At 37.3% G+C, this 26,008-nt stretch overlaps 1 protein-coding gene across 21 annotated transcripts in view; it reads left to right on the top strand.

Moving 5' to 3' along the window:
* Positions 1-26,008, top strand: part of ADGRL2 (adhesion G protein-coupled receptor L2) — a 194,471-nt gene that overhangs the window by 24,444 nt on the left and 144,019 nt on the right. For all 21 annotated transcript variants that reach the window (XM_039484166.1, XM_039484185.1, XM_039484174.1 and 18 more), the window contains exon 2: positions 12,601-12,773. In XM_039484166.1, the coding sequence (XP_039340100.1) occupies positions 12,701-12,773 (73 nt within the window). In that variant the 5' untranslated portion in view covers positions 12,601-12,700. The remainder of the gene's footprint in view (positions 1-12,600; positions 12,774-26,008) is intronic.

The following is a 26,008-nucleotide window of genomic DNA, read 5'->3' as shown; positions in this document are numbered from 1 at the left end:
GAAATATTTTGCGCGCGCGCGCACACACACACACACACACATACACACACACACACACACACACAAACACACACACACACAAATAATATGGCATGTTTCTTTTTGAAGCTTTTGAAAACTGCCCTACAGTAAAATAATTCCAGACAGTAAATAATTTTATTCTTTTGTAGCCACTAAGTAGTAATACACCTCATTGTTGTCATAAGCTAAAGTTACCAATTGAACAATAAAGGTATAATTTATGCCAAACCAGTTTATATATCTAGATGCTTTTTCAGAAGATTGACAATTCAGTAGACTGCCTTTATATATTTTGCTATATAAAATGCTTATTAATGTTAGCAGATGTTGCACTTTAATCCCCTAGAATGATTGTTTGGTACCAGCAGGAGATTTATTAAGCTTCAGTTATATGAAACAGTGTGTGCATAAGCTGCTACTTAGATTCTAAAAATGCCATTGAAAACTGTTAAAAAGTTCTAACTGTAATTGGCAGAGAGGTATTAGCTGTTCTAAAAGAAGTATGTATGTACCGTTGGCCCTTGTGCTGTAACCTCTTTATCATTTATCTTCTTGTATTAATGTCACTGAATTATTAATTCATGAGCAGGGGTGGATAGGGTGAAGGCACTATTTAAATGTGTGGCAAGTGTATCCTTATCGCTAGAGACATGAAAAGAGTCATTTTGTGTTATCTGTAAAATGGAAAGGACATTTTAAAATTTCATTTACAGTAATCCACTTCACTTCCAGTAAAACACCTAGATTATTGCTGCCATAATATAATGCTCTTATTAAAATTTTGTAACCTTCTCCACACTTTTCACTTAATAAATAAGGTGGATTGACAAATGCAGACTTCATTGTTCTCATGTGTTGCACACATGAGAACTGCAGCTGACAAATTAGGTGTGTAGTTAATTGTTTAAAAAAGTAATTTCTATTGGTGGCAAATGAAGTAGTGACCCTTAAGTATTCACAAATAAGATATTCAAAAGTAGACAGCATGTAATTTAAAATGGCAACATGTTACGTGTCGCACAACTCCAGGCCTTGAGGTTTAAACTCTGCCTACTTGGGAAATCTGAACTGTACTTGAGTAGAAGGAATACATTTTTTCCCACGCCATAGGAAGTCATGTCCTGGCATGATTGTCAGAAATAAAAATAATTTAAATATGAATTATATAAATGACACAGACCCTTGCTTTGAGTCAGGTATAAGTTGATAAAACTAGAGAACATAAAGAGTTACTTTCCTAAGAGATGTGTCAAATTTTTAGAGAAAAAATTAAACTGAAGCTGAGGTATATCCTGAGTTTTGTCTGGAGTGGAAAGATGGAAATTAATATTGTAAGAGTTCAAATCTGCTTTAGTGTAGATTTTTTTAAAAAGCATTTTAGAAAATGAGTCAAGACATGTAGTGCTTTCAGTGATTCCAATCTGTAAGATTATTTTCCATTCTGCCCTTCCTTTGGTATTAGTATCCACTGCCACAGGGAAGAGAGAGAGAAGATAACATGTAAGGTATAAGAGAAAAGAAAGTGTAAATTGAAATTAAGCTACATCTTGCATTTGCAACTGCTTTAGTTAAGGTTTCTACTCAAAACCCTGAGTTTGGTTGCTTATCAGTTTTCAGAATTTGTACATTATATTTATTAATGTTAATAAAATAAAATAGTTCTGCCATCTCTAAGTAGCTCTTTAAGTTGTTCTCAGCTCTCCCTTGAAATGTCTGGGAGCAGAAGGTTTAAATTAGACATGAAAATAGCCCCACTGAGGAGAAATGCCTTTTGAGTGTTCCCAGAATAGAACATATGGGATGCTGGGGAGGAGGGCACAGTAGCTTTTTGATTTGACAAAGTTTTGACCCATTGAAAATCACACTAAGCTCATAAAGGGTGAAAGTTACCTCATTCAGAGAGCCAGTACAAGATGCATGCAGCACTGAAGTAAGTCCCATTTCAGTGCACAACTAAGAGGTCACTATATGCATGGATACTTCAATTGTACAGAAATTTTGTAGCCCTGATCCTGTAATGAGATATGCATGGATAACCCATGCATCTACACGGAGCCCCACTGAAGTAAATGGGTCTCTAAATGGGCACAGGGGTCCACCTACATACATCTCATTGCAGAATCAGGCCCTAAGTTAGGTTATGTATTGCACAGAGTCCTGCAAAACTTGCTGCATACATCACAAGAGATATGCATGACAATTGTATGAGAAATAGTATGTTATATAATTAAGGGCTGTATAGTAATTCATACATACAATGGACAGAGTTAAGGCTGCATGTCCAGTTTTAACTGTGTCATTTCTTGGATTTGGAGCATTAACATTGTCAGTATCGAAGATTCTCTTCGTAAACTAGGAAGGCAAGGGAGGAAATTGACTGTGAAGGAGGAAGGAGAGATAAGAGGTATTTTTTTTAACTTTAATTATTTGTAGGTTTTAAGCCTTCTACTGTGCAGCTCCCCCACTGTGTAAATTAGTATGTCTGGAGGATTCACTTTCTGTCAGTGATTGGCAGGAGGAACTGCTTTTTCTGTTGCTGATATTCATAGTGGGGTCTTCTGAAGAGTTATCTAGGTTCAGTGCAGTCCCATTCATACAAGCCAGGTCTCCACTGTGGAATATCATACTTGTTTTGATCGTGGTTTAAAGGTTGTATGCTATGTATTTTTTTTTAATGTTTTTTTTAAAGGGCTAAGCATTTTGTCCTGACTGTTTACTTTTTTTATCTCTCGCTCTCTTAGATATTATTACCATTAGAGATTTTAATAGCATCATGACTCTGGATTGTATGTGGGATGCTGGATAGTGCACAGTAGCTTTCATATTTGTCTGCAGTGGGGTGTTGCACTACTGTTATGTAATTAAATGGTTTGTAAAGTGTTTGGGGAATAACGCTTCATTGAAAGCACTCTAGAAGTTTATTTTATTTTGTTGTTGGTTTTTAATGGGACTATTCTGTGGTCCTTTGAAGCATTTGGCTATCGTAACCATGGTAAGGAAAAAAGGATTTCTGATCAAAGTGATATTAATGATTCTTTTAAAACAAAACAAAAAAAATGGGAAGGAGTATATTTGAAATAAGAAAAAAGTATATGGTGAAGTTTGTTTATAAAAATGATCTTTAATAAAGAGGATTATTACAGTGCTATGTTAAATATTAATATCTGAAGTTATAATGAAAGATCAGGTATTTAAAAATAGGGATCTCTCCATCACATAAGTCTCTCTCTTTACAGATAGTTACAGCTTTTTCATATTTATTTGTAAGCTCATCAGATATATTTTTATCCTAGATTGCCTCACTGTTCCCAAGAAATCCCTGTTGGTAATATTGGTGACCTAATGTATGACAGATCTTGGGTCATTATTATTTCATTTAGTGGTCATATGGATAGACCAAGAGGGAATCTGAATATCGATTCACGGAATGGCTAGTAACAATGATTTATGAATCCAGGATTCAGTGCAGTGAGCCAAACATAATCGGCATTACATCTTATGTGCTACCATTGATTTTGTTTCATATTTCACTGCACAGTGATTAGGCCATGATCTCACAGATGTTAACGTTCGAACCATATTCTTTTTGTAACCATCAAGCTATGCCACTAATTACATTCAGTGCAGTATGTGTATTTTTATAATATATTTCTGCTAGATTTTTTTTTTAAACCCACTAATTTTTTCCACTTATTTTTGTACCTGATTTGGTCTGATTTAAGAAAATACCAAAGGTGATTTTTTTTCATCCCCATAGACCTGTCCTCAAAACTGTGAACAGTATCATATATACATTGTATAGACATTTATTTTCAGCTTAATGTATGGAAAAGTGCCAAATTAAGATGTAACTGTATCCTTCAGAAAGCTGCTGAAATGGATTCTATCCCGATACTCTCATATATTTAGTAGGTTATTTTCCATGTGCAAATAACCTAAAAAAGAGTGTGTAAAAACAGTGTGTTTCCAGCATGAGCAGTGTTACCAAACCTAGATCTGTAAAGGTCTGTTCATGCTTACAGTGTAGGATCAGGTTGCAGAATGGTTGTCCCCTTACCCGATTACAACACAGTTGCAATTTGTAGTGTCAGGACCTCAAGGCTTTATTTAGCCCAGTTATGGAATGTGTTTAAAAGGTGATGAGTTCTTGTCCATTCTTTAAGCTTGTTGGGTTGTAACTAGGTTCCTGGACTTGTTTGTGTTTTCCCAGGTAGATGTGTCCTGCACTGATGACATTATTTATTTCAGTGTCTCAGCTATAAAAGGCATGTCTGAACCTCTCTTCTCTTTGACATACTAACTTTTCTCTGCTCTTATGCCAAGTGAGGAAAGGTCATAAAACGTATCAAGTATGTTAAAATCCTTGCAGTCAGCTACACAAAGCATCATGTGACATCCATTCCAGAGGTATAGGCATGTGTGATCACAGTTCCATTTTGTTTGTCTACCTCCACTTCAAACAAATTCTCTGCTGTGAAAAATACTAGTTGAAAAAAGGAATTAAATCAAGTGACATAACATCTTTCAGGAAAATGGGTCTTTGCAAAGCCCTGTCAAGACTGTCAACGAACATTTTACTGTCTTACAATACTACAGTGTATATGATATTAGACCGGTGGCTTCTCATCTAAAAGGAAAGATACATCTTTTTTAAAATAAAGGATTATTTTGTGGATTTTTCATCTGTGAGAAATTTGAAAAGCCTTTGAATTTTCTTTAGCTGTAAGATTGTTTCTTTTGGTTTGTCATATGGTTCTATGAGTATTTTTATAGCTATTCATTATTCCCTTGTTTATTTTTGATGTTCACAAAAATCTATCCTATAAGAAAATGAGAGCTATTTGTTTTGCATTTTCAACAGCCTAGGACTATTTATGAAGAGAACGGCAAACAGCCTCAGACTGTGCCTCTGGTGTCCAAAGCGATCAGCATATTTAACATGCTCAGCATGACACTAAGATATTACAGCCGATAACAGTTGTAATTGACTTACAGAATCTCTTTCCCTCCCCCAGTTTTCATGTACTGGAGATTTATCATTAGGGCACCAGCAAGAGTCAGTGATACTCTGAGGCCAAAAATATGAAACGACTTCAGTTTAACTGTTTGAGTTCAAGTAGTCTCAGTCAGTGATGCAGTGTCAATTGAAATGAAATGGAGGAATAATGTAATGAGTAATGGGCGACCCTCCATGATTCTGAGGATCTAGTCCAGGCAAAAGAGAAAGATTAAAACTTGGCAAAAATAGAGTGCCTGGAGCCAAAAAAAGCCTTTCTGATTAGCACTAGCAAGGATTTACTTTCCTGGCTTATTGAATGAAAACTCCCCAGAGCGTCCATGCTGTATCCTGTGTTAACAAGAAGGGGCTGAACGAGCCTGTCAGGAGAGGCACTCCATGTAGAATATATATACACAATACCTGGTGAAAACACAAGAATGGAACTGAGCCAAATCGGAGTTATAAAGAGAAATGAACATCTTTGCCCTTTTTAATTGAATCCCATTTATTTTCCTTGTGAATTATTGAGGCAGACCATTGAGTTGCTGCATTTTGATGGGATAAATTCTTGTCATATTATTAAATAATTTGTTTAGTGTTGCTTCTCATACAGGTAGATCCTCCTTTGTGAGTAAACTTCCACTGCTCTGATTAACAGAGGGACTGATTTTTGTGATCTCTGCTTCAGTTTAGATTCAGGGTGCATGTATGTTTATCCCGTACTGTTTCAGGCTTTGCTAAAGCATTGATGTATCACTTCAGAGTACAAGGCAGCTGAGTGCATAGAAATGACTTTTTTATTGTAAGGCTGGGTGACCTTGGTCACGTCTTGTTCTTACTGTGCTATTCCCTTCCCTGATACTGCATTCCTTCTGTACTGCTCAGACAGAAATGTTTTGTGTTAGAAACCCAATGTTCAAGGTGTTAATTAATGGTGATTGTTGCGTACAGAACCAAAGATAAGACTCCAGGGTTAGGTCTTTAGGATTGCAATATTTTTAATGGAGTATCAGTCTTTGATGACCAATTTTAGATAGAGATGGTTTAGCCTTTCCATTTCTTCTGCAATAAGCAACCTGTTTAATTGGAAGTGGATTGCAGACTGATCACTTATCATAGTAGTTAAAATTATGCTAACTAAACAGAGTTGTGTATTGCTTGTGCCTCTAGTTTTTTTTATTAGGTCTTGCAATTTAAGAGATGTGATATGACTTCCCAATTGTGTAGCATTAATATAAAGCTATTAAAGCAAGTTGAGTCCCTCCTCCCTTTAAATAACCTGGCTCATGGGTTAGGCATGTCTTGAATATTTAGTGCATCTAATAAATGTAAATATGTTACTTGCTGAAAGACTGCAACTGTCTCATGTTGCAAGCAAAGTATAAAACAGAAGGGCTGTTGGATAATAAACAATGCTAAGGCACATTCCAGTATTTCACAAGTGAAGCTTGGAAGAAGGTTTTAGTAGTAGTGATGCATTATTTGACTTTTTACATGGCAGTATGGGGTCATTAATAGTCATTTTTCTAAAACTGGGAAACCTCATGGATGCAGGCTTTCTATGGAGACCAAGTAGTCTGTATATGTGTCTCTACACATCATAGAATATCAGGGTTGGGAGGGAACCTCAAGAGGTCATCTAGTTCAACCCCCTGCTCAAAGCAGGACCAATCCCTAACTATTTTTTTGCCCCAGATCCCTAAATGGCCTCCTTAAAGATTGAACTCACAACTTTGGGTTTAGCAGACCAATGCTCAAGCCACTGAGCTATCCCTTCCCCATCATTGTCACCCTCTCCTTTCTTAGATGTATTTTAGTCTCCTGAGGCCTGAAATGCTTTAGTCTAACTCAGGGGTCGGCAACCTTTCAGAAGTGGTGTGCCTAGTCTTCATTCATTCACTCTAATTTAAGGTTTTGCATGCCGGTCATACATTTTAACATTCTTAGAAGGTCTCTTTCTATAAGTCTATAATATATAACTAAGCTATTGTTGTATGTAAAGTAAATAAGGTTTTTAAAATGTTTAAGAAGCTTCATTTAAAATTAAATAAAATGCAGAGCTCCCCGGACCGGTGGCTGGGACCTAGGCACTGTGAGTGCCACTGAAAATCAGCTTGCATACCGCCTTCGGCACCCGTGCCATAGGTTGCCTACCCCTGGTCTAACTAAACTAATTGGACTCCGTGTAGGAGTTTCAGAGTGACATTTAACAGCCTGTGATATACAAGAAATCAGACTAGACAATCTCCTGGTCCCTTCTGGCCCTAAACTCTATGAAATCTTTGGATTTTTAAAATTTACTTATTTAAAATGTATTAGCTAAGATTACGAAAGGTGGTGATGATGAAATGTGGGGCAGGCTAGTGCACCTAGTGCTTATAACGAGAGCCTCTAGTGCAGTGGTTCTCAACCGGGGATACATGTACTTATGGGAGTACATCAGCTCATCTAGAGGTTTGCCTAGTTACAACTAAAAAGCTCTAGTGAAGTCAGTACAAACTAAAATTTCATACAGACAATGACTTGTTACTGTTCTATATGGTATATCAGTGGTTCTTAAACTGTGGGTGAACCCATTTTAATGGGGTTGCCAGGGCCAGCATTAGACTTGCTGGGACCTAGGGCAGAAAGGCGAAGCCCGAGACCCACCATGTGGGGCTGAAGCCTAAGCCTGACTTTTTAAGTGAGGTGAAACTTGGGGTATGCAAGACAACTCTGACTCCTGAAAAGAGTACAGTAGTCTGGAAAGGTTGAGAAACCACTGCTCTATATTCCTGCTTGTTGCTCTGCCACTGGCTCTGTGTGTGACCTTGTGTAATTCACCTTGTTTCTCTGAGCCTCAGCTTACCCATTGATAAAGTGGGTATGCTTATCTACCTTAGGGATGTTGAGGCTTAATTGAAGTTTGCAGAAGCATTTTGAGGTCCTAAGATGACAGGGCTGTATATAAATTCAAAATAGTAATATTGATGGATTGTGGGATCTTGAAAGCTCTTCAGCAAAAGAAACAACCAGGCTTACAGAAACAACTTCAGAGCTTCTCTCCATTTTCATTAATGGCAGGGCCCGGTAGAATAGGACAAAGTGTTACTCAAAGGGGGAGAGAGATAGCTCTTTGCATGTTGTTTTGGACCTCTCAGAACCTTTGGGACTTGGGTTCCACATAATTTGGGAGTATGTCTAAAAGGGAGAAGCTCCTTTCAGAGAGCCGCTTATCTCCAGACAGTACCTATTTCAAGAGGAGCTGATACTTGGAGCAGCATTTTCTGTTTCTGGGGTGCTCCTGAGCAGTGTGGAGGGGGAGAGGAGAGAAGAAAGCTAATGGTAGAACATGATCTGTAGGAGATGTGCAGCTAGGCTTAGAGGTTTCAGCAGTGCAGAGGGATCGGGGAGCAGGGCAGAGATTTTAGGACAGAAGCAGTCAGTAGGCAGACCGTGGGCCAAATCTGGACCACCATACACTTTTGAATGGACCCCAAAATCTTTTTATTTATATATTATCATCATCATTGGGTTTTTTTTGTTATTTTCTCCACAATCTGGACCTTGACCAAGAAATTTGTACCTCGACAAAAAATAATTGGCTACCTCTGTTTTAGGATATGTAGGGCTGGGAGCAGAGCTCTGTGCATCCCATAATACTGCCCAAGTCTGAATGCTGACTTCTCCTGATTTTTCCCTCCTTCAACGGGAAATATACAAAGTAAACCTCTCTGTTCCAGCACAGGTTTTCCTGTGAGAGACTACAATATGGCCCAGAGGTAGAGATTTAAATTACAGCTGAAGTTTTTTGGACAGCTTTTGTTGCACTCTTAAGCAGTCTTTGCTCTGGGGAGCATGTCTCTTTCCCACTCTCAAACATTCTCTCTGGATCACAGATAGCTTAGGCCTATTAAGATCTGAGAGGAAGCAAGTTATTTGCACAGGATAACCACTTGCTATGATCTACTTTTCTGTTTGCAAAGAGGTAACTTAATATGGCTTTTCCTGGTCCTGTTTGTTTGTTTTTTGGATTTTGTTGTTGTGAGATTCCATTGTCTCTACATCTTTGGCATTTATGTGATCAGAAAGACAGGACTGACAGCAACGTTTATCCCTACAAGTGTCATTTGGCTCCAGCTTGTCTTTGGGGTAACTTTTTCCAGGATTAGTTTTATTGTGCTGCTGAACAGTTGATTCAGTATTGTAATGTCCTTTTATTTTAATTGAAGTGGTTACTATTTAGGGTTTCATAACAATTTGCTTAATGGAGGGTTGTTGTTAATTTGGATAAAAAAATAAAAAAAACCCAAAAATCTCTTGAAGTCAGTTTTCAAACTGCATTTGAATTTTTTTCCTGGCCTTTTGAAAGCATATCTTAGTGATAAACAGTCTGACGAAGGCTTATTAGTTTCTTTAGACATATTGTTCCTTCAGTGCAACAAAGTGAGTCAAGTTTTATTTCCCAGTAGACTAGAATGGTATAAATGTTGTACACCCACTATTTCTGTTTGTCACAAACATTTCAGTTTACATTGTTCCTTCACGTGGTGGTAGCTGCTGTTTTTGTAGTGTCCCAGGAACATTCTCAAGACCCTTCTGTAACTTATTGTTGGGTGTTAAATAAAACCTAAAATAAGTCCATTTAGAAGGTTTGAGGCCTTTACTCCTTCCCTCTGCCATTGATTTTCCTATCTGGGCAGCTATTTCCTAGAAAGGGCTCATCAGTTTCTAACAGTGCTCTGATTATTTCCTTCCTTTCTTCTCACAATAAGAAGGCTCTGAGGTGAAGAATGACAAAGCACAGCCGTGTCACTATCCACTTTGAGGTGGAAAAAAACTTTTCAAAATTTATGCATACAGCTAAGCAGCCCATACAGCATTAAGTTATGGAAATAAAAAAGCCCATTTAAAACTAAATCTCAGGAAATCAAGATCCTCTGGATGGACTGGGAGCAATCAAAAGGCTGACTTAATTTCACGTGTAGCCATTATTGTGCCTCATCCACACTCTCAAATTATTCTTATTGCTTGCTCAAATCATACTGAGCAGTCTGCAGTGTCTGTGAAATAGTTCAGTGATTTAGCCCTTTGGGTGTGACGGGTGAAGAATTAATCTAAATTCTCCTTAGGCTTTTTTTGTGGGAGAATCCCCAGTTTTTGATAATTAGTATCAATACCTGCTTTTCTCCTGAGCAGGAACTCCTTAGCAATCTTACTTTCAGCTGCATGCCATGTCATATGCGGTTTTTAGATTTTTCAATATGCAAAGCCCTCTCAGCCCAGGATGAAAGACTTAAGAGATAAAATATGACTATCTCAGATTAATTGGTGATGGATCTTTCACCTCTAGGCACTTGGGCTTGGGCCAGGAAGAGCTACTCTGTGTTTGCTCTGCTCTTTGTGGAAGTACATGTGTGGTATGCATCACTCTGCCCCTTTGCTTGAAGAGCACTTGTTGGCTGTATTTGCAAATTGCAGGAAAAGAGCCTCTTTTGTTGAAAGCTTAGAATGCCAGTTCTCTTTCATTTCTCTGCATATGAGACTGTAAGAGCTTTGCATTCTGTAAGAGGTATGTGGGAAAAAATCCAACAGTGAAGTGGCATCGCCATTAAAGCCACGTCCACTGTGAAGCAGCATACTTGGCTACTCTAAATTATTAAACTCTTGTCTGACTGCATTGGTATTATGTTTTCCTGCACTCACAGCCAATGTAAGTGTGTGAGTCTTGTGGACAAGCAGCAGCAGTATTCCACTGATAGATTCATTGTTGCCCACAGGACTGTGTATAGCAGCTCTGAAACAAATGAAGTGATTGTTAATTTCACCCTGCTGCTGCTTGTCAAAGCAATGCGCAACATCAGAGGCATTGCAGCTGCTGTCTGCAGACTCAATGTGTTTGTGACCAGGAGGGTTGGAAACTTTTTTTAAAGGAAAGTGTAAATTCTCCAGAAATCAATGATTTGGGCATCCTTGCCAAGGAGCACTTTCCTACTTGTCATTGGTGACTGGATGAATAGATTTTTCAAGTCCTAAGTGTACACCAATTTATAGACTCCCATATGGCCATTGAACGGAAAATTCTACAGTGTGTCTCCATTAGGGCACTATCATAATCGTTGATGCATTTTGTATAGCAGCTTTGATCCCAAAGGATCTCAAGGCTGTTCTATAACAACTTTATAAAACGTCATTCATTCACAGCTCTGGGGTGTTAAAAAAAAAGAAGTGTGAATGGTTTGAAATGGACTACCAAGGACTATCTAGAGTCCTGGGGTGTGCGGGTAGTTGCCCTTTCATTGGCTTAAGTGTTTTTGCTGCTTCCAGCCTCAGTTTGCTATGCACAAGCAAGAAAGATAAAATAGGATACATGATCTGTGGAACTTCGGAAAGTCAGGTTACTTATTTTAAGTGTAACCTCAGGCACCCAAATTTGAAAATTTTGGTCTGTCTGTCTGTAGGGCCTGGGGTAATGTGGTACAGAACTTGTCTCCTTTGATCTATGTCTGTGCAGCATTTTTCAGAGGTTCATTATTACCATGTTCTGAGTTGCACATTCATACTGGAAATTCAACTGTGCATTCACATTGATATCTTTACTGGAGACTGATCCAGCTCATAGACCTACTTATGAAAGAGGAAGTAACGTGTTATTCCGATGGTTGTTGCAAGAATGAAGGCACTGACTGAAGAGTGCACATGGCTGGTCAGACCTTCCAGTTCAATAACTCTTTTCTACTATCATAAAAAAAAAATCAAATGTAAAACATACCTTTTTAAAGTCTTTCGTGTTACATGGTATGCAGGAGAAGTTCAGGTGAGGTTGGTTTCTCAAGTAGAACTAAGAAGTTCAGTCACTTGCTAAACCCAGTGTAATCATGTGCAATATCAACTTTGACCTAGGCTAATGTACATGTGATTTGAAGTGGCAATATTAACAATGTGCTTGCAACACATGGTCCCGTCCCCCCCCTTGTTTGAAAGGTTTTTCATTGTGGTTAGAAGTTCTCTGAAACTCACTGGTCAAAGAAGCATGAGCTTCCTCAGCAAAATGGTTATTTTGATGACAATGTTGCTGTTTTAGCTTTTTGTCTGAGGAGGCAGAACTATGTGTAATAGGAAAAACTGGCGTTCCTATCTCCTGTGGAGGGTAAGGAAGCCCTGATGCGGGGGGGGGGGGGGGGGGGCCGGCTGAGCTTCTCTTTTGAGGTTTTATTGTTGGGCTGTATCTCTTTCTGTACTTGGATCTGTTTTGCATCAGTGTTGTGTAGAATAATGTGTCTCGTGGGTTTTTTTGTGTTCAAACTACACCCATCTGCAAATCCATTTTCTTATCTTCACTGTATCTCTTAGTAGGAGCACATTAACTACAATCACATTTTAAACTTCTTCATCCTGGTTGATCACTGACCTTGATCATAAATTCAGCACACCTGCCTGCTCCCCAGCCACTGTACAGCTGTACTTCATGTTATATTTTTGACTTTCTGTCTTCACGTCAGCTAAAATTTGATATCTGATATGTGAATAATTTTTTTTTAAATTCGTTAGTATATGACTAACAACGGAATCTTTTTTGTTTGTTTGTTTTCCATCCCCAGATATGAAGATCAATGATATAGACCACCGGCTTCAATGATGCTGGGCATTTATAACTGGGTTCATTAAGGAATACAAAGAAAATACTTAAAGGGATCAATAATGGTGTCTTCTGGTTGCAGAATGCAAATTTTTTGGTTACTTCTCATAATCAGCTTCCTACAGAATACAGAAGGTAAGATTATATGATATCTTTTAGTTATGCTCCAGATGAGAGACCACATGCTCTTGTATAATTTTAAAATATTATTTTGCTTTTAGATTGCTCAGGAGTTTTAGGATGCATCTGCCTAGCTAAAAACAACTAATTACTACCTGTCCTGTTCTAGAGCTTAGCTGTTAGTTGAAATGTTTGATATTAAAACAAAACAAACATACATACATTGTTTGATACAATGACACTAAATAACAGTATTCAGACAACTGGAGTGATGATAGAACTAGTAGGGGGTTTATTTTTAGATTCCTTCTGTTCAGTCCTCTCACTACACTGTCCTTGAGCACAAGTAAATTGCGAGTTATATAAACAATGCCTAGTTGTTTAAAATATGTTCTAATGGAACCAAAAGCAGCAGTCAGAGCACCTATTTTACTTGCATTGATTGGCTTGCTGGAAATAAAACTGAAAATATTTCATTAAAATCAGTGCTATACGTCTGAGAATTGGGCAAATGAAACTGAAAGTGCATACAGGATCACTGCCAGTTTAAAAACCTAACTGCTCTCTGTAAATTGTTCACCTCTGGTACATATAGCACCTAAGATTGCTCTTAAATAGAAGAGATTAGTGAGGAAAAACATTTTTTTTTCTTTGTGTAAAATCAGTTCAGTGTTTCGATAATATAGTCAGTCTCCTTGGTGTTTTTGTGGCTCTTTTAGACAATTACAGTGGAGAGAGAAACATTTTAAAAGAATAGGAAAATATGATTTTAATTGTTTTAACCACAAATATTGGCAGAGGAATTTAGGGCCAAGTATAATATCTAAAAATATTTGTAACTTTTAAAAAATTAACTAGGTTTCAAGTTGGCCGTTTCCCTTTAGTCACATTCATCCTCATAGTTAGATAACCCCATGACTGATAGATAATATACAACTTTTAAGAGTGTAATGATTTAATTTGCAGTTCCTCAGTTACATCTGATACCACCTACAAAAAAAAAGTAGGGATGTGTCTCACTATGTATGAATTCTTTGGATTCATAGGTCAAACCCCTCTGAGTAAGTCAGAAAATAGAGTGCAGTAAAACCAAACAAGCACAACTGTCAAACAAAACCCAGCAAAGTTTAAAGGCTTAAATATCTTATAAAAGCTCTCACATTCAATATATATTTATTTAAATATTTGTTTTAGTCTAAGACTCTCTCAACTTACTCAGTTCTTGGGCTTGAATTGATAAACCTATTTTGTTGAAATATAGTAATAACTCCTATGTAGACTTCAAGGAGTACACTTCAAGGGTTACTTTCCTGAAGGGTTATTGCCTTTGAAAGGTCTAGTTTTGCCTAAACAGCTTTCAAGATTTCTCTCTTCCTCCATCTTCTCCCCCGCGAGTTGTGAGTATAGTGCTGAAGACAAACACATTCATCTTTTGGATTGTATGATTCTTTGGATGGTAACTTATGATTTGTTGGAGACTATACATTTGTGTGTTCTTAGTGTCCTTCATGTTTTTAGTCTTGGATGAAACCTTATTGTCATATGAAAGACAAGTTTCTGCAGATGGGAAGCCACTAGGAGCTTAGATATCTAAATTTTACAGCTAGTTGGCTTTGGTAATTACTGTGTTTGATGCAAAAATGCATTCATCTTGCAAGAATGAATGAACTAGTCTAAAATTGTGTTTAAAAGATAGTACAGGGAAATGGTGTTTTCACTTCATGGCTTTTCCAATTAAAGGTGCTCAATGACAGTTATAAAATCTTAAGTTTGTATGTGAGTAGTTATTTAAAAATCTCTCAACTCAGAATTTTGAAATATTTATCAAAATATCTCTGTACTGGAGTTGAGCAATATGTAGCAGTTGAAAAAAATCTGGAAGCAGGAAGGGGAAAATGGTATAGAACACATAGTTATAATTTTTTCTGATTAACTTAGACATATATAACAAGCAGTTTGCAGCAACAGATAGCTGATCTACTGTGTTTGGATAGGAAAAATAAACTGAAAGCTTCTGCATGCCCAATTGTTTCAATTTGCAGAAAGGTAATTTTCATTTTCATTTGTTACATTTCAGATCCATGTTGTTCTATCCCTATTCTGGCTTCTAGGAGGCCGTAGCAATCTTTTGATGCTTCAGTGCTGAATTCAGTTCCTTTAAAGTCTACACAAGACTTACTTTCTCTGCCAAAATAAATGGAAGGAAATTGGGAGCAGCTAACAGAATCACACACAATTAATTATAAATTCTAAGAATAAATGAAATATTGTGGCACTGTATTTTGAAAGTGAATATTAATATTAAGTTGATTTAAGCCACCAGAAGCAAAGTGAATACAGCATTGCGAGACTTTCTGATGAGACTGTTTTGCCTTCTGTTTCAGTCATAAAATATGCCAAGTGTAACATGGTCTAATAATGACACTTCATCCCTGGAAGTATAACCACAAACAAATGCTAAAATAACAGTATCTAAGACAGTGGTTCTCAAACTTTTGTACTGGGGACCCCTTTCACATAGCAAGCCTCTGAATGTGCCCCCCCCCTATAAATTACAAACACTTTTTAATATATTTAACACATTATAAATGCTTGAGGCAAAGCGGGGTTTGGGGTGGAGGCTGGCAGCTCATGACCCCCCAGGTAATAACCTTGCGATGCCCTGAGGGGTCCCTACCCCCAGTTTGAGAATCCTTGAAAATAGGAATATCTTTAATTCTCTGACTTGGAAATCTTATATACATAAGCAGGTTGTTGCAGCGGGTAGAAAAAAACTAACTAAATTTCATGCTGTTAAGAGTGAATGTTTCTGTACAGTGAAAAAAGATTCCAGGTGTGGACCAATGGTTCATTAGTCCACTTAATGAAAAATTTTCCAATCAAGACAAACCCCTCGTTGCTGTCACAGTGGCTTAACCCAACAGGTTTTTAGCAGACAGAGACTGTTTCACGAGAGACTGCAGTATTATTTGCAGTATCTATCAAGTCAAGAATCATATCTGCAGTTAAGAGAAGTTTCTTTTTTTCTTTTTCTTTTCTTTTTGAGGCAACAGGCCAAGGGGTTTGCTTTTGAAGCAGTTCCTTCCTACAGGTAAAGAGAGCTTGGAAAGGACATATACTGGCAGCTAGAAGGAAAACTGCAGAGAGTTAATACATACTTCTGGTACATTGATCTGTGTCATCTCAGTTTGTTTTAGAGAAGTCTGACAGGGCATCATGCCTGTTAACAGCAGTAAGTAGATAATATTGTGGCACCAAATAAAGAGATCCAAGCAAAAGAAAGAAATATGAGGGAAGAAGAGCTAAAGTTAATTAGCATAAATACTTACTTTACATTTTATTTTAATGTTATGATCAAGACTTTTTGATCATAATAATGTTATGATCAATTTTTTGATTCATTTTATGTCAAAGTAATTAGGGAAGAAATTCCAAAAAAGTGTGAGTGGGTTTGATGTCTCATGTATAGGAGCATTTTAAAAGTGTTTTTTTCATCCTTGTGTATTTGATTTTTAAATTACTCTGTTTCCTAAAGTAATAGCTATTATTAATTAGTTTCAGCCTCTCTTTGTCTATAAATAGACATTTTTGTTTACATTAAAATGAAAAGCATAAAACCCAGATTTTTAAACATTATATACTCCAGGGGAGTAGACAATATATTTTGTTTCACAAAATTTTATTTACAAAAATTGTAAGTGCTTCTAAATGTGCACCTGGAATTATTGCATTCATTTTAAAAGATACATTTAAATACAGGTAATATACACACCTAGTTCCTGAAACATGGAGAATGCATGTAGCATTCTGCTGAGCCTCTCCTCTGAAGGCAATGGGAGTTGAAGGCTCTGAGCACATTTCAAAAGATGCTCAACATTCTTGCACAATTGAGACCCCCCCCAGGGCCTAATTCTGCAAACCGTTGTACACATGAATAAATTCACATATGTATATGTGTAAGTGTTAGTGGGATTGGGCCCGTAGTAGTTAAACCAACAACAAACGGTTGTTCACAGCATATCTTGAATTGATAGGAGAGCTTCATTAACAGAGAAATCAACTTTTTGTTAACTGATTTAATTTTTGTTTTGTCCATTTCTTCCAGGGTAGTGCTTACTGTAGCATCATGTATCAGTAAGTAGGAATGTAAATTGAATTTCTCTAGCTTGGAGAATTTAATCACAGTAAATCTGTGTGAAACACTACATTTATTAGGCAACTTCTTGGTTTAACGAAGTATCCACAAACGTAACCAGTACAATTTTGCACCACTTCTGTTAACAGGGCTGGCTCCAGACCCCAGCGCGGCAAGCATGCACGTGGGGCAGCCCTTTCCCGGGGGGGCGGCAGGCAGGGCCGGCGGACCTGCCGCAGTCATGCCTGCGGGAGGTCCACCGGAGCCCCGGGATGACCGGACCTCCCGCAGGCATGACTGCGGACGGTTCGCTGGTCCCGTGGCTCGGCTGGACCTCCCGCAGGCATGCCTGCGGCAGCTCAAGCAGAGCCGCCGGACCTGCGAACCGTCCGCAGCTGCGGGAGGTCCAGCCGAGCCGCGCGACCAGCGGACCCTCCGCAGTCATGCCCACGGGAGGTCCGCTGCTCCCGCGGCTCTGGGGCGCCTCCTGCGCATGACTGCTTGGGGCGGCCAAAAAGGTAGAGCCGCCCCTGTCTGTTAAGCACCAATTTTTGTCAGTCCCTTGAGTGCTCAATTCTGATAGGTTTTACTGAATCCTAATGGAGTTTTAGTAAGTAAAAGTCAGATCTTTGAATGTTAGCACTATTTGGCAGTAGTGATTAATTATAAATAACAGCAGCTCATGGAAAAATGGGGATAGATTTCAGGATAAGTCATCCAACATAGTGTATCTTATTATTCCATTAGTAAAAATGTTTTTGTTAAATAATGAATGCAGATTATTTAAAGGCAAAGATTTATGTAAAAAGGAATGGAAGGGTGCCTATAAAAAACAAAACAGATGTATTGAGTTCCGCTTTCAGTATTTGTTGTGAACAAATTAAGAAATACTTTCATGGTGTTTATTTAGTGATGTCTTTATTTTGTTTCCTGAAACAGACATAGGGCCAACACAGCTTTTAAAAAGTAAATTGATCTAAATAGTGAAATCAAATTTCTTTTTAAAGAAAAATGCCAGGTAGACGTTCCAAGTGCAGTTTTAGATTAAGGAGGCTATCAGACTAACTGGCAAAAAAAACAACCAAACAAAAAAAAGGCATCAGATTATTTAGCATGTGGGCAGTGCATGTCCTTTCGTTCATCCCCTCAATGGTGGGACTTGACGTTCATGTTTTGTGAAAGAAAATAGCTATTTCAAAAATGGAGAAATGACATGGGACTAGAGAAGTCTGATAGCCTTGACAGTCTCAGTTTGTGAAATGCCATTTTAAATATTGCACTAATACTTGTTTAGAGGACTTACTAAGAAATCTTATTTTTAGCCACTAAATTATTTATTTTAATTCATACACACTCTCAAATTTGTTATAATTTTAACAAAAAAATTTGAAATCTAAAGTACTGTATGCTAGGTATTAGCTACTCTTATAAAGAGCTGTGTTCCTGCTGTCATTTGCTAAACCTTTGAATTCCTCTTGTGGAAGGGGAAACCGTATTGTGGCTTCAAAGGCTCTCCTCACAAGGAGAGGAGTTTGAAAAATTGTCAAAAAATGTACAAACACAATTTGCTTCTGCTAAGGGCAGATGTTACCTTTCTAGAGTCTTCTAAACTATTGCTTCAATTTACCACTTTTCATTGTGATAACCTTGTTCAGTCTCAGTGGGAATAGCTACATGACCAACCACTAGGATGAGATTGAATTGACTCAGCTACCTTGGCGTAGCTGACTGACACAGTTGACTCTGAGTGTTCCCCCCACTCCCATATTTGGATATGTTTTAGATTAGTTAAAGACTATAGGGTGCCTTTTCTACAAGGATTGGCCACACATCTCCTATATAAAATTTATTGGGACTCTCAGTGCTATGTTACGGAGCACAGAGAATGCAATATATCATTTTAATTTTTACTACCTTTAATGGTTTTAAAACCAAATCACTGTATACATTTATTTGAATGATTGCATTCCTGTTTTGTACTAAAATGGAAGTATACTGCTGTATCTGAGAAACAGGGCATTTTATTTAGCTTTATCTGTACACACTTCAGTCCTTCTTAGCTGTGTTTGTATTATACTTGTGGAACATGCTACAAAATGGAGAGGTTCGTGACCCATAGGATTGGGAGTGGGGAAGCATAAAATATCTGAATTAGTGTATAACTGAAGACCGTGCACTGAAAGTTCTCTTCTTACTACTGTCATATTTGTCCACATCAGAATCAGAAAATAATGAAGGTCCTCATAAAGTATAATAAATCTAAATTTAGCATGCAAAACCCTAATCCTGCAATCATGCATTTAATTTTACACCAACAAATAGTTCAATTGAAGTCTATGGAGTACTCGTGAGAGTAAAGTTGCATGCACCGATCTTTGCAGGATCACATCCATATAGTGAACGGAATATTTATATTAGTAGTTCGGTTAAAACCGATCTTACTGACTTTGTACCAATAAACATACTTACACAGTAGTCATACAAATATATTGTTGAATGTAAGATTCTCATAAAACACTAATTTTCATGTCCACTTCTGTATTTATGATTTAGTTCCAGGATGTGTGACTTTGCATGTTCTCTTTGTAAGTGTGCTTGATGGTCTATATGACCTTTCTGTATGCTGGTATTGCTTATGCCGATATGACAAGTGTCCCAGACAACAGAGGCACTTAAAAGTTGACTGTGGTGTTTTTAAAGTGTGATATAGTAACACAATATTTACTTTTTAACATAAATATGATATCTTCAGTTCTTTCTATAGGGTAATTATATAAAGGCAAAGATCCTTAATAAGCAATATATTTTGCTCTAAATTCTACTATATCCCTAGCAATGCATTTATTTTTGTAAAATCATCTTGCAAAGTTTTGTTTCTAACTCACTCTAAAATTAATAAAAATTCACATCATTAAAGCTAGAGCCATTTTCAGTTTTATATGCTATCTTCTGTAGCATTAGTTTATCTGCTGATAAATCTTATCAAGCTTGACAGATTTATTGTAATGTGCAGGTATGACTGGATTGATGTTTTGAATGTTATACCTAAAAATATTGGATTTTCTCCTGAATTGTCATCCTTGCTCTTAACAATGTAAAATTTCCCCACATTTAGCACAGCAGTGAATTTTGTGTCATCTTAAATCCATGGAAATATTATGACAAACTGAAACAGCAATCCTTGCTGACATATAGGAACTAAACAAAGCCCCATGATTCAAGATGTCTCAAATTTTATGTCTACCAAAAAGAAATTTGAACTAACTAGTCCACTAACTTTCAAAACCCAATTGTGCTAAAGCTTTTTGTGTTTCCGTTATCTCTATCTTCTAGCTTTCTTTTGAAGTGTAAAGAAATAGAGCTGTATAAATGTTTGCTCAGTTGGTGGATGCCTCTTTCAATAAATGGAGACAATTCATCCATGTCCAAGTGACATTAAGACAGTCCTTTTAAGGGGAGTGAGGGAAAATGTGTTCATTTCCAGTGACATTAAATCAGTTCAGGTGGTTTGGAATTTTTCATCCTTTTTCTTTTCTTACCTTATACTAATAAGGTAATTCACTGGTATGTCAGTGCTGTTTGCAATTAGTGATGTTTGCAAAAAATAAAAATAAAAATAAAAATCTTTCCCCCTCCCCACAAATCTGTGAGTGGGAGAGGGGTTGGAAAGCAAACTAAACTTTTGTATTGGTTGCCTAAGCAACTCATACACGCAAGAAACCCAGAGAGTTCACATAACTTCAATTCCTGCTTATAGTGCTAGGCTAACGAGAGCTAACTTTCCCCCCAGCCACATAAATTAGGAGTTAGAGCAGTGTATTTGATGATCTATACTAGCAGAGACTATAAGTAGTCCATGACACTGTTTTGAGAGGTTTTTCCTATTAAACTAGAATTCAGTAAGTTCATTTAAAGCTGTCATTCTCAGCAGATTCTGCAAATACATTGTATTTTTAGGTGGGAAAAGAAGTGAGAAATATTTTATCTTTAAATTGTAGCTGGAAGATTTTTGTCCTGTTTCATATCACCTCTTGATTGTAAACATCTCAGTCTAATTGGCCTTTTATCCACTGATCCTGGCATGCAACCTGACCTTCCTTCCGTATTGTTTCACATTATTATCTGCCATATTCTCCCCATTGAGCTGTCCCAGTTCTTTTCTCTAGCTCAAGGGTGATAGGTTGCCTCTGATATTTTTTTCTACTTCAAAAAGTTTCTGTTGTGAAAGGGTGTTGCTTGTAAAATGAATTTTAATAATGTAGTACAGATTATAAAATGTATCTTTAGCATTACAATTCTGTTTGGGAAAATGTGGTTTTGTGGCCATTTAGAATTGATTAGGTATTTCAGTGGTTTCAAGATAAATTTGCTCTTAGTAAACAAAAAAGAACAGTTTGGCGCTTACACTTTTATATTGTTTAATTTGCAACAGATGAAGTTGGTGTGCATGAAGAATGAAGCCTGGAAAGTACTAGAAGGCAAACCAGTGGTTTGTGATGTGGATTATTACCCATTAGTATGGATGGAATCACAATATATCATTTTATAGATTACCGGCTAAAAGAAAATGTTATTAATACAACATGTTATACAGTGTTGTTTCAAGTGCTACTCAATAACCATCAACTTTGAATTTTCTCTATATGTTTATAGATTGTTTTGCAATGTACTGTTTAAAAAAAGAAGAAGAAAACTTTTTACATGGAACTGTAAATGTTCCAGCACTCAAACCACCTGAAGTATGTGCAGTGTAAATGCAGGATATGAAAACCTTGAATACCTACATATAATAAACTGCCTTAAAAGATTTTATAGAAATAATATTTTACTAAAAGCACAGTGCCCATAGAGGAAGAATATTAAAGAAATAGATTGAGTTGCCAAATGTATTTGTTGACTAATTATATTCATATATTAATTAGCTTTGAGTTTGGCTTGATTAAGTCAATGGAGTTGTAACATTCTGGCAACAGTTGTGCTTACAGTCTGGGACATATTTAATCTGTAACATGCATTATTATCTAGCTTTTGCACGATATGTTTTTGAACAACATTTTCATATCGCCATTTATTTAAGACAAGAAACTTGTTTAATCCTTTGCTTTTAAAGTTTAGGCGAAGAGAAGTGCTCTGAATATTAGCTTTCAAAAACTCTTTCTTTTGTTGCATTGATGACATTCATAGCAGAATCAATTATACTAGCCTTATTTACCATGAAAGTGTATCTGAGGGCTATCATTCCATTCCTCAGCATTATTGTTAATTGGCTGATAGCTGATAGCAAAGGTACAGTGACAATAGTGGGGAAAACATTTAGTGAGAAGAGACTTGCTCAAGTTGTACTGAAGTGGCAGGTTCTGGCCAAATTTAGGCTCTTGATCCCATTTCCACTTGGAGTAAAATATTAAATGGTGAAGAAACAACAAAATGCATTTAAGAGCATTCAGAGATGTTAAGGAACAATAAAACTCTGTAACCATGTAAATGACAGCAGCTGACTATTTGAATTAACTTTATGTTTAGCTTAATTTGGGGTCCTAATTATTCTTAACTTACGTGAGTAGATTTCAATTATAGTATACTGCAGGGATTTGTAGCTAAGGCAACTGAAGGAATCATTTCACGTAAAGTACTTTTGTTCAACTGATTAGGCAGGTTAAAATGGAACGATAGAAAATTGAAACCTTGTCTGATAAGGCCCAATGGATTGTTTCCAGTTTCACCATGAAAAAATTGTGCTAATACAGTTCATTCCCTCTCCACCCCATCACAAGATTTGCATCAATAGAGAAGATGTATAATATGTTTATAACCCCATAAAGTATTTTTATTTCAAAAGATTGCAGGCTTGGTGCCAGAGTAGACCTGATTGCAACCAACTGATTATAGCAACTACTAAAAAGAGTGTGACTATAATTAAGGAATATTTCCATGAACCCTTAGATTAGGTCTTTGTAAGGGCAGGTTTTTCCCCCTAGAAGCTTATTTTGAGTATTTTATAACATTACTTATCTGAGCTTTTAAATTGTAAGACTTGACACTGCTGCACATGTGGAATAACTACTTCCTCAACAAAGAGTTTTAGTACATACTGTAATAAAAAGTACCCAGAATAGATGTACTTCTGATAGAGACACTGTAAAGATGGCATTCCTCAAAGCTTAAACATCTTATAAAGTCAGTATTCATAAGTGTCCTCCAGATACTTGAAAAAAATTAACATGCTGTGACATACCAGGGTACAATCCAGACTAATGAGTAGCTGTGTCACCCCTGCCCTCTAACCTGGAGTGCCCTTTACAATGCTTTACTGCTGTAGCCTCCAGCCTGGACTGCTCACGAACAGCCTCAAGCATTAAGTTACTCGTAGGTAGACATGTGCGTTGCAGCCAGCCAGCCATTCCGCGACTTTTACCAGCCTTAATTATACTGCATGGTGGCCCCCAACACACTCTGTCTTAGATTCCCCCCCCCGCCCCGAAACGTATGTCCTGTACTGCCCAGCCCTCTCCTGGACAATACAAGTTTATATCAAGTCAGTTACTTCAGTAGAAATAATATGCACACAACTTGTCACCCCAAATGGACAGACAGTCCCCTGACGCTTCAATTTAAACACGCTGGATTAATAAAGCAATAGAACAAGGTTTTTAATAATAGAGAGATTTTAAGTGAGTACAAGTGATGAGGCATAAAAGTCAGAAATGGTTACAAGAAAAATAAAGATAAAATGCAATTGGTGCTTAATTTAACAACCTATGTTAAATTCAAAGCAAAGTTTTCTCACTACCTGCTTTCAGCAGTCTTACTGACCAAACTTCTTAGGTCAGAACCTCTTCTCCCAGAATCTGATGAATGCTTCCTTTATTAATTCAGGTGTCATCAATGTGACGGGGGGGAGGGGGGGGAGAATGGAGGGGGGAGGTTCCTTGGGGGTATTTGTCCCTCCTTTTTGTAGTTTCAGTCCCCCTCTTGAAAAACATTTCCAGCTGAGTACAAAAAGTCTATGTGTAAGGATGTTCCCCCCACCCCTATGGAATGGGCAGAAAGTTTGGGCGGGGGAGGGGAAGAAGGGGAGGCCATACGTCTCTAGTCCATACATCACTAGAAGCCATTTAGATGGCTATGGCTATCTCCCTCCCTGGCATCCTGTGGCTCTGCTGCTAGGGGCTTCCCCACTGGCCACTTCCCTGGGATTCCTTTCAAAAGGTTTTCTGAGCACAAATTAATGGGACCTCAATTCATGACAACAATCATTTTCTATCCCCATTCTGGCTTCTAGGAGGCCGTAGCAATCTTTTGATGCTTCAGTGCTGAATTCAGTTCCTTTAAAGTCTACACAAGACTTACTTTCTCTGCCAAAATAAATGGAAGGAAATTGGGAGCAGCTAACAGAATCACACACAATTAATTATAAATTCTAAGAATAAATGAAATATTGTGGCACTGTATTTTGAAAGTGAATATTAATATTAAGTTGATTTAAGCCACCAGAAGCAAAGTGAATACAGCATTGCGAGACTTTCTATGAAACAATAATGAAGAAACATGTAGCATTTCCAGTCCTCTGCTCAAAAATCCTTTGGAACAAGCACGCTCCATGTTCACGTCTCACTCACCTCGGGTTCACAACAGTGCAATTCCGTAGATTTCAGTGGAGTTGCTTCTAATTTACTAGCATCAGAAGAGAATCAGGCCTTCTCAATTCACCCGAATTAACAAGCTGGTCCTTTAAACAGATCTTTGGGCCTGAGTTTACAGACAAATTTTTCAGGGCTCCATAATGTAATTACAGTAGGAACCAAAAATTATCGTACCAGATTGTATCAGTAGTCCCTCTAATCCAGAATTTTGTCTTCAGCAGTGGGCAGAGTTAGATGCTAAGGTGTAAAAAAGGTGACCTGCCAATAGTGGAAGTTCCTTCCTGATCTTATCAGTTAGTAATTGGTTTACATGATTAAACATGAGGGTTTATAGTTCTGCTTTAAAATATAACACTATATACAGTGATATTCCATATGATATGACTGTAACTGAGTGGTCTTCTTATTCAACTAAATGGCTAATCCTATTTTATTTCCTGCTAAGTTCTTGGACTCGATATTATGGCACTGAGTTCCACAGTTTGTGCAGTGTGTAAAAATGTATTTACTGTAATCAGTTTTAAATGTTGCCTTTCAATTTCATTCAGTGTCTCCTTGTTCTTGTGTAATAAGAGAAAGGAAGTAGGAGTACGCTATTTACTGTCTCTCTACAATCATTTTATATACCTCTCTTCTGTCCTCTTACTCTCTTCTCTCTAAACCAAACAGTTCCAATCTTTTCCTTCTCATTTCACATGGGCATTTCATGAAGGCTAATGCTTTTCATTGTCCATCTCTGGACCCCTTAGGTTTCTGCTATAAACTTTTAGATAGGGTGACCAGGATGGAACACAGTTTTCCAAGCTTTGAGTTTATATAATAATGTTTATAGTATTTACATTTTCAAAATGTTTTCTATCCCATTCTTTATCTTAATATTTTGTTTGTTTTATTGCCATTATATCTGGAGTAGAGGGTTTTCATTGAATCATGTTGGGTCCTTTTCCTAAGTAATTAGAGTTAGTTTAGAACACAACAATGCTTCTAAATAGTTTAAAATTATTCCTTCTAATGTGAATTACCCTGCATTTGACAACATTTAATTTTGTTTACCGTCATGATACCCATTAACTTTTCTCTGTGAGATCCCTGTGAAGTTTCTTAGTCTTCTGTAGTCTTGACTAACCTAAATAACTTTATATTATCAGCAGACTGTCATGTCATTGTTGTCACCACCATTTCCAGATCATGAAGAAATATATGGAACACTACCAATCCAAATATGCGACAAAGAGTCCTGTGGAATCTTGTATCTTTCTCCACCCTGCCCCTTATCCTTATCTACCCAACACCATCTGTGATGAGGAAATCATTCATTTTCTCTGCATTGTCTTCACTCTCCTTAACTGCTCGTTAGCTCCCTGATGTCAAGCAGACCCATCAGTTTTTTCATAGGTTTCCTACTTTTGTTATACTTAAATAATTTCATGTTATGAGATCATTGGAAAATGTTTTGGAAAAACATCTACACA

This window comes from Mauremys reevesii, linkage group 8 (assembly GCF_016161935.1).
Source record: "Mauremys reevesii isolate NIE-2019 linkage group 8, ASM1616193v1, whole genome shotgun sequence".
Classification (NCBI taxonomy): Eukaryota; Metazoa; Chordata; order Testudines; family Geoemydidae; genus Mauremys; species Mauremys reevesii.
Note: the sequence above shows the minus strand (reverse complement) of the source record. Positions and strands in the feature narration are given on the sequence as shown.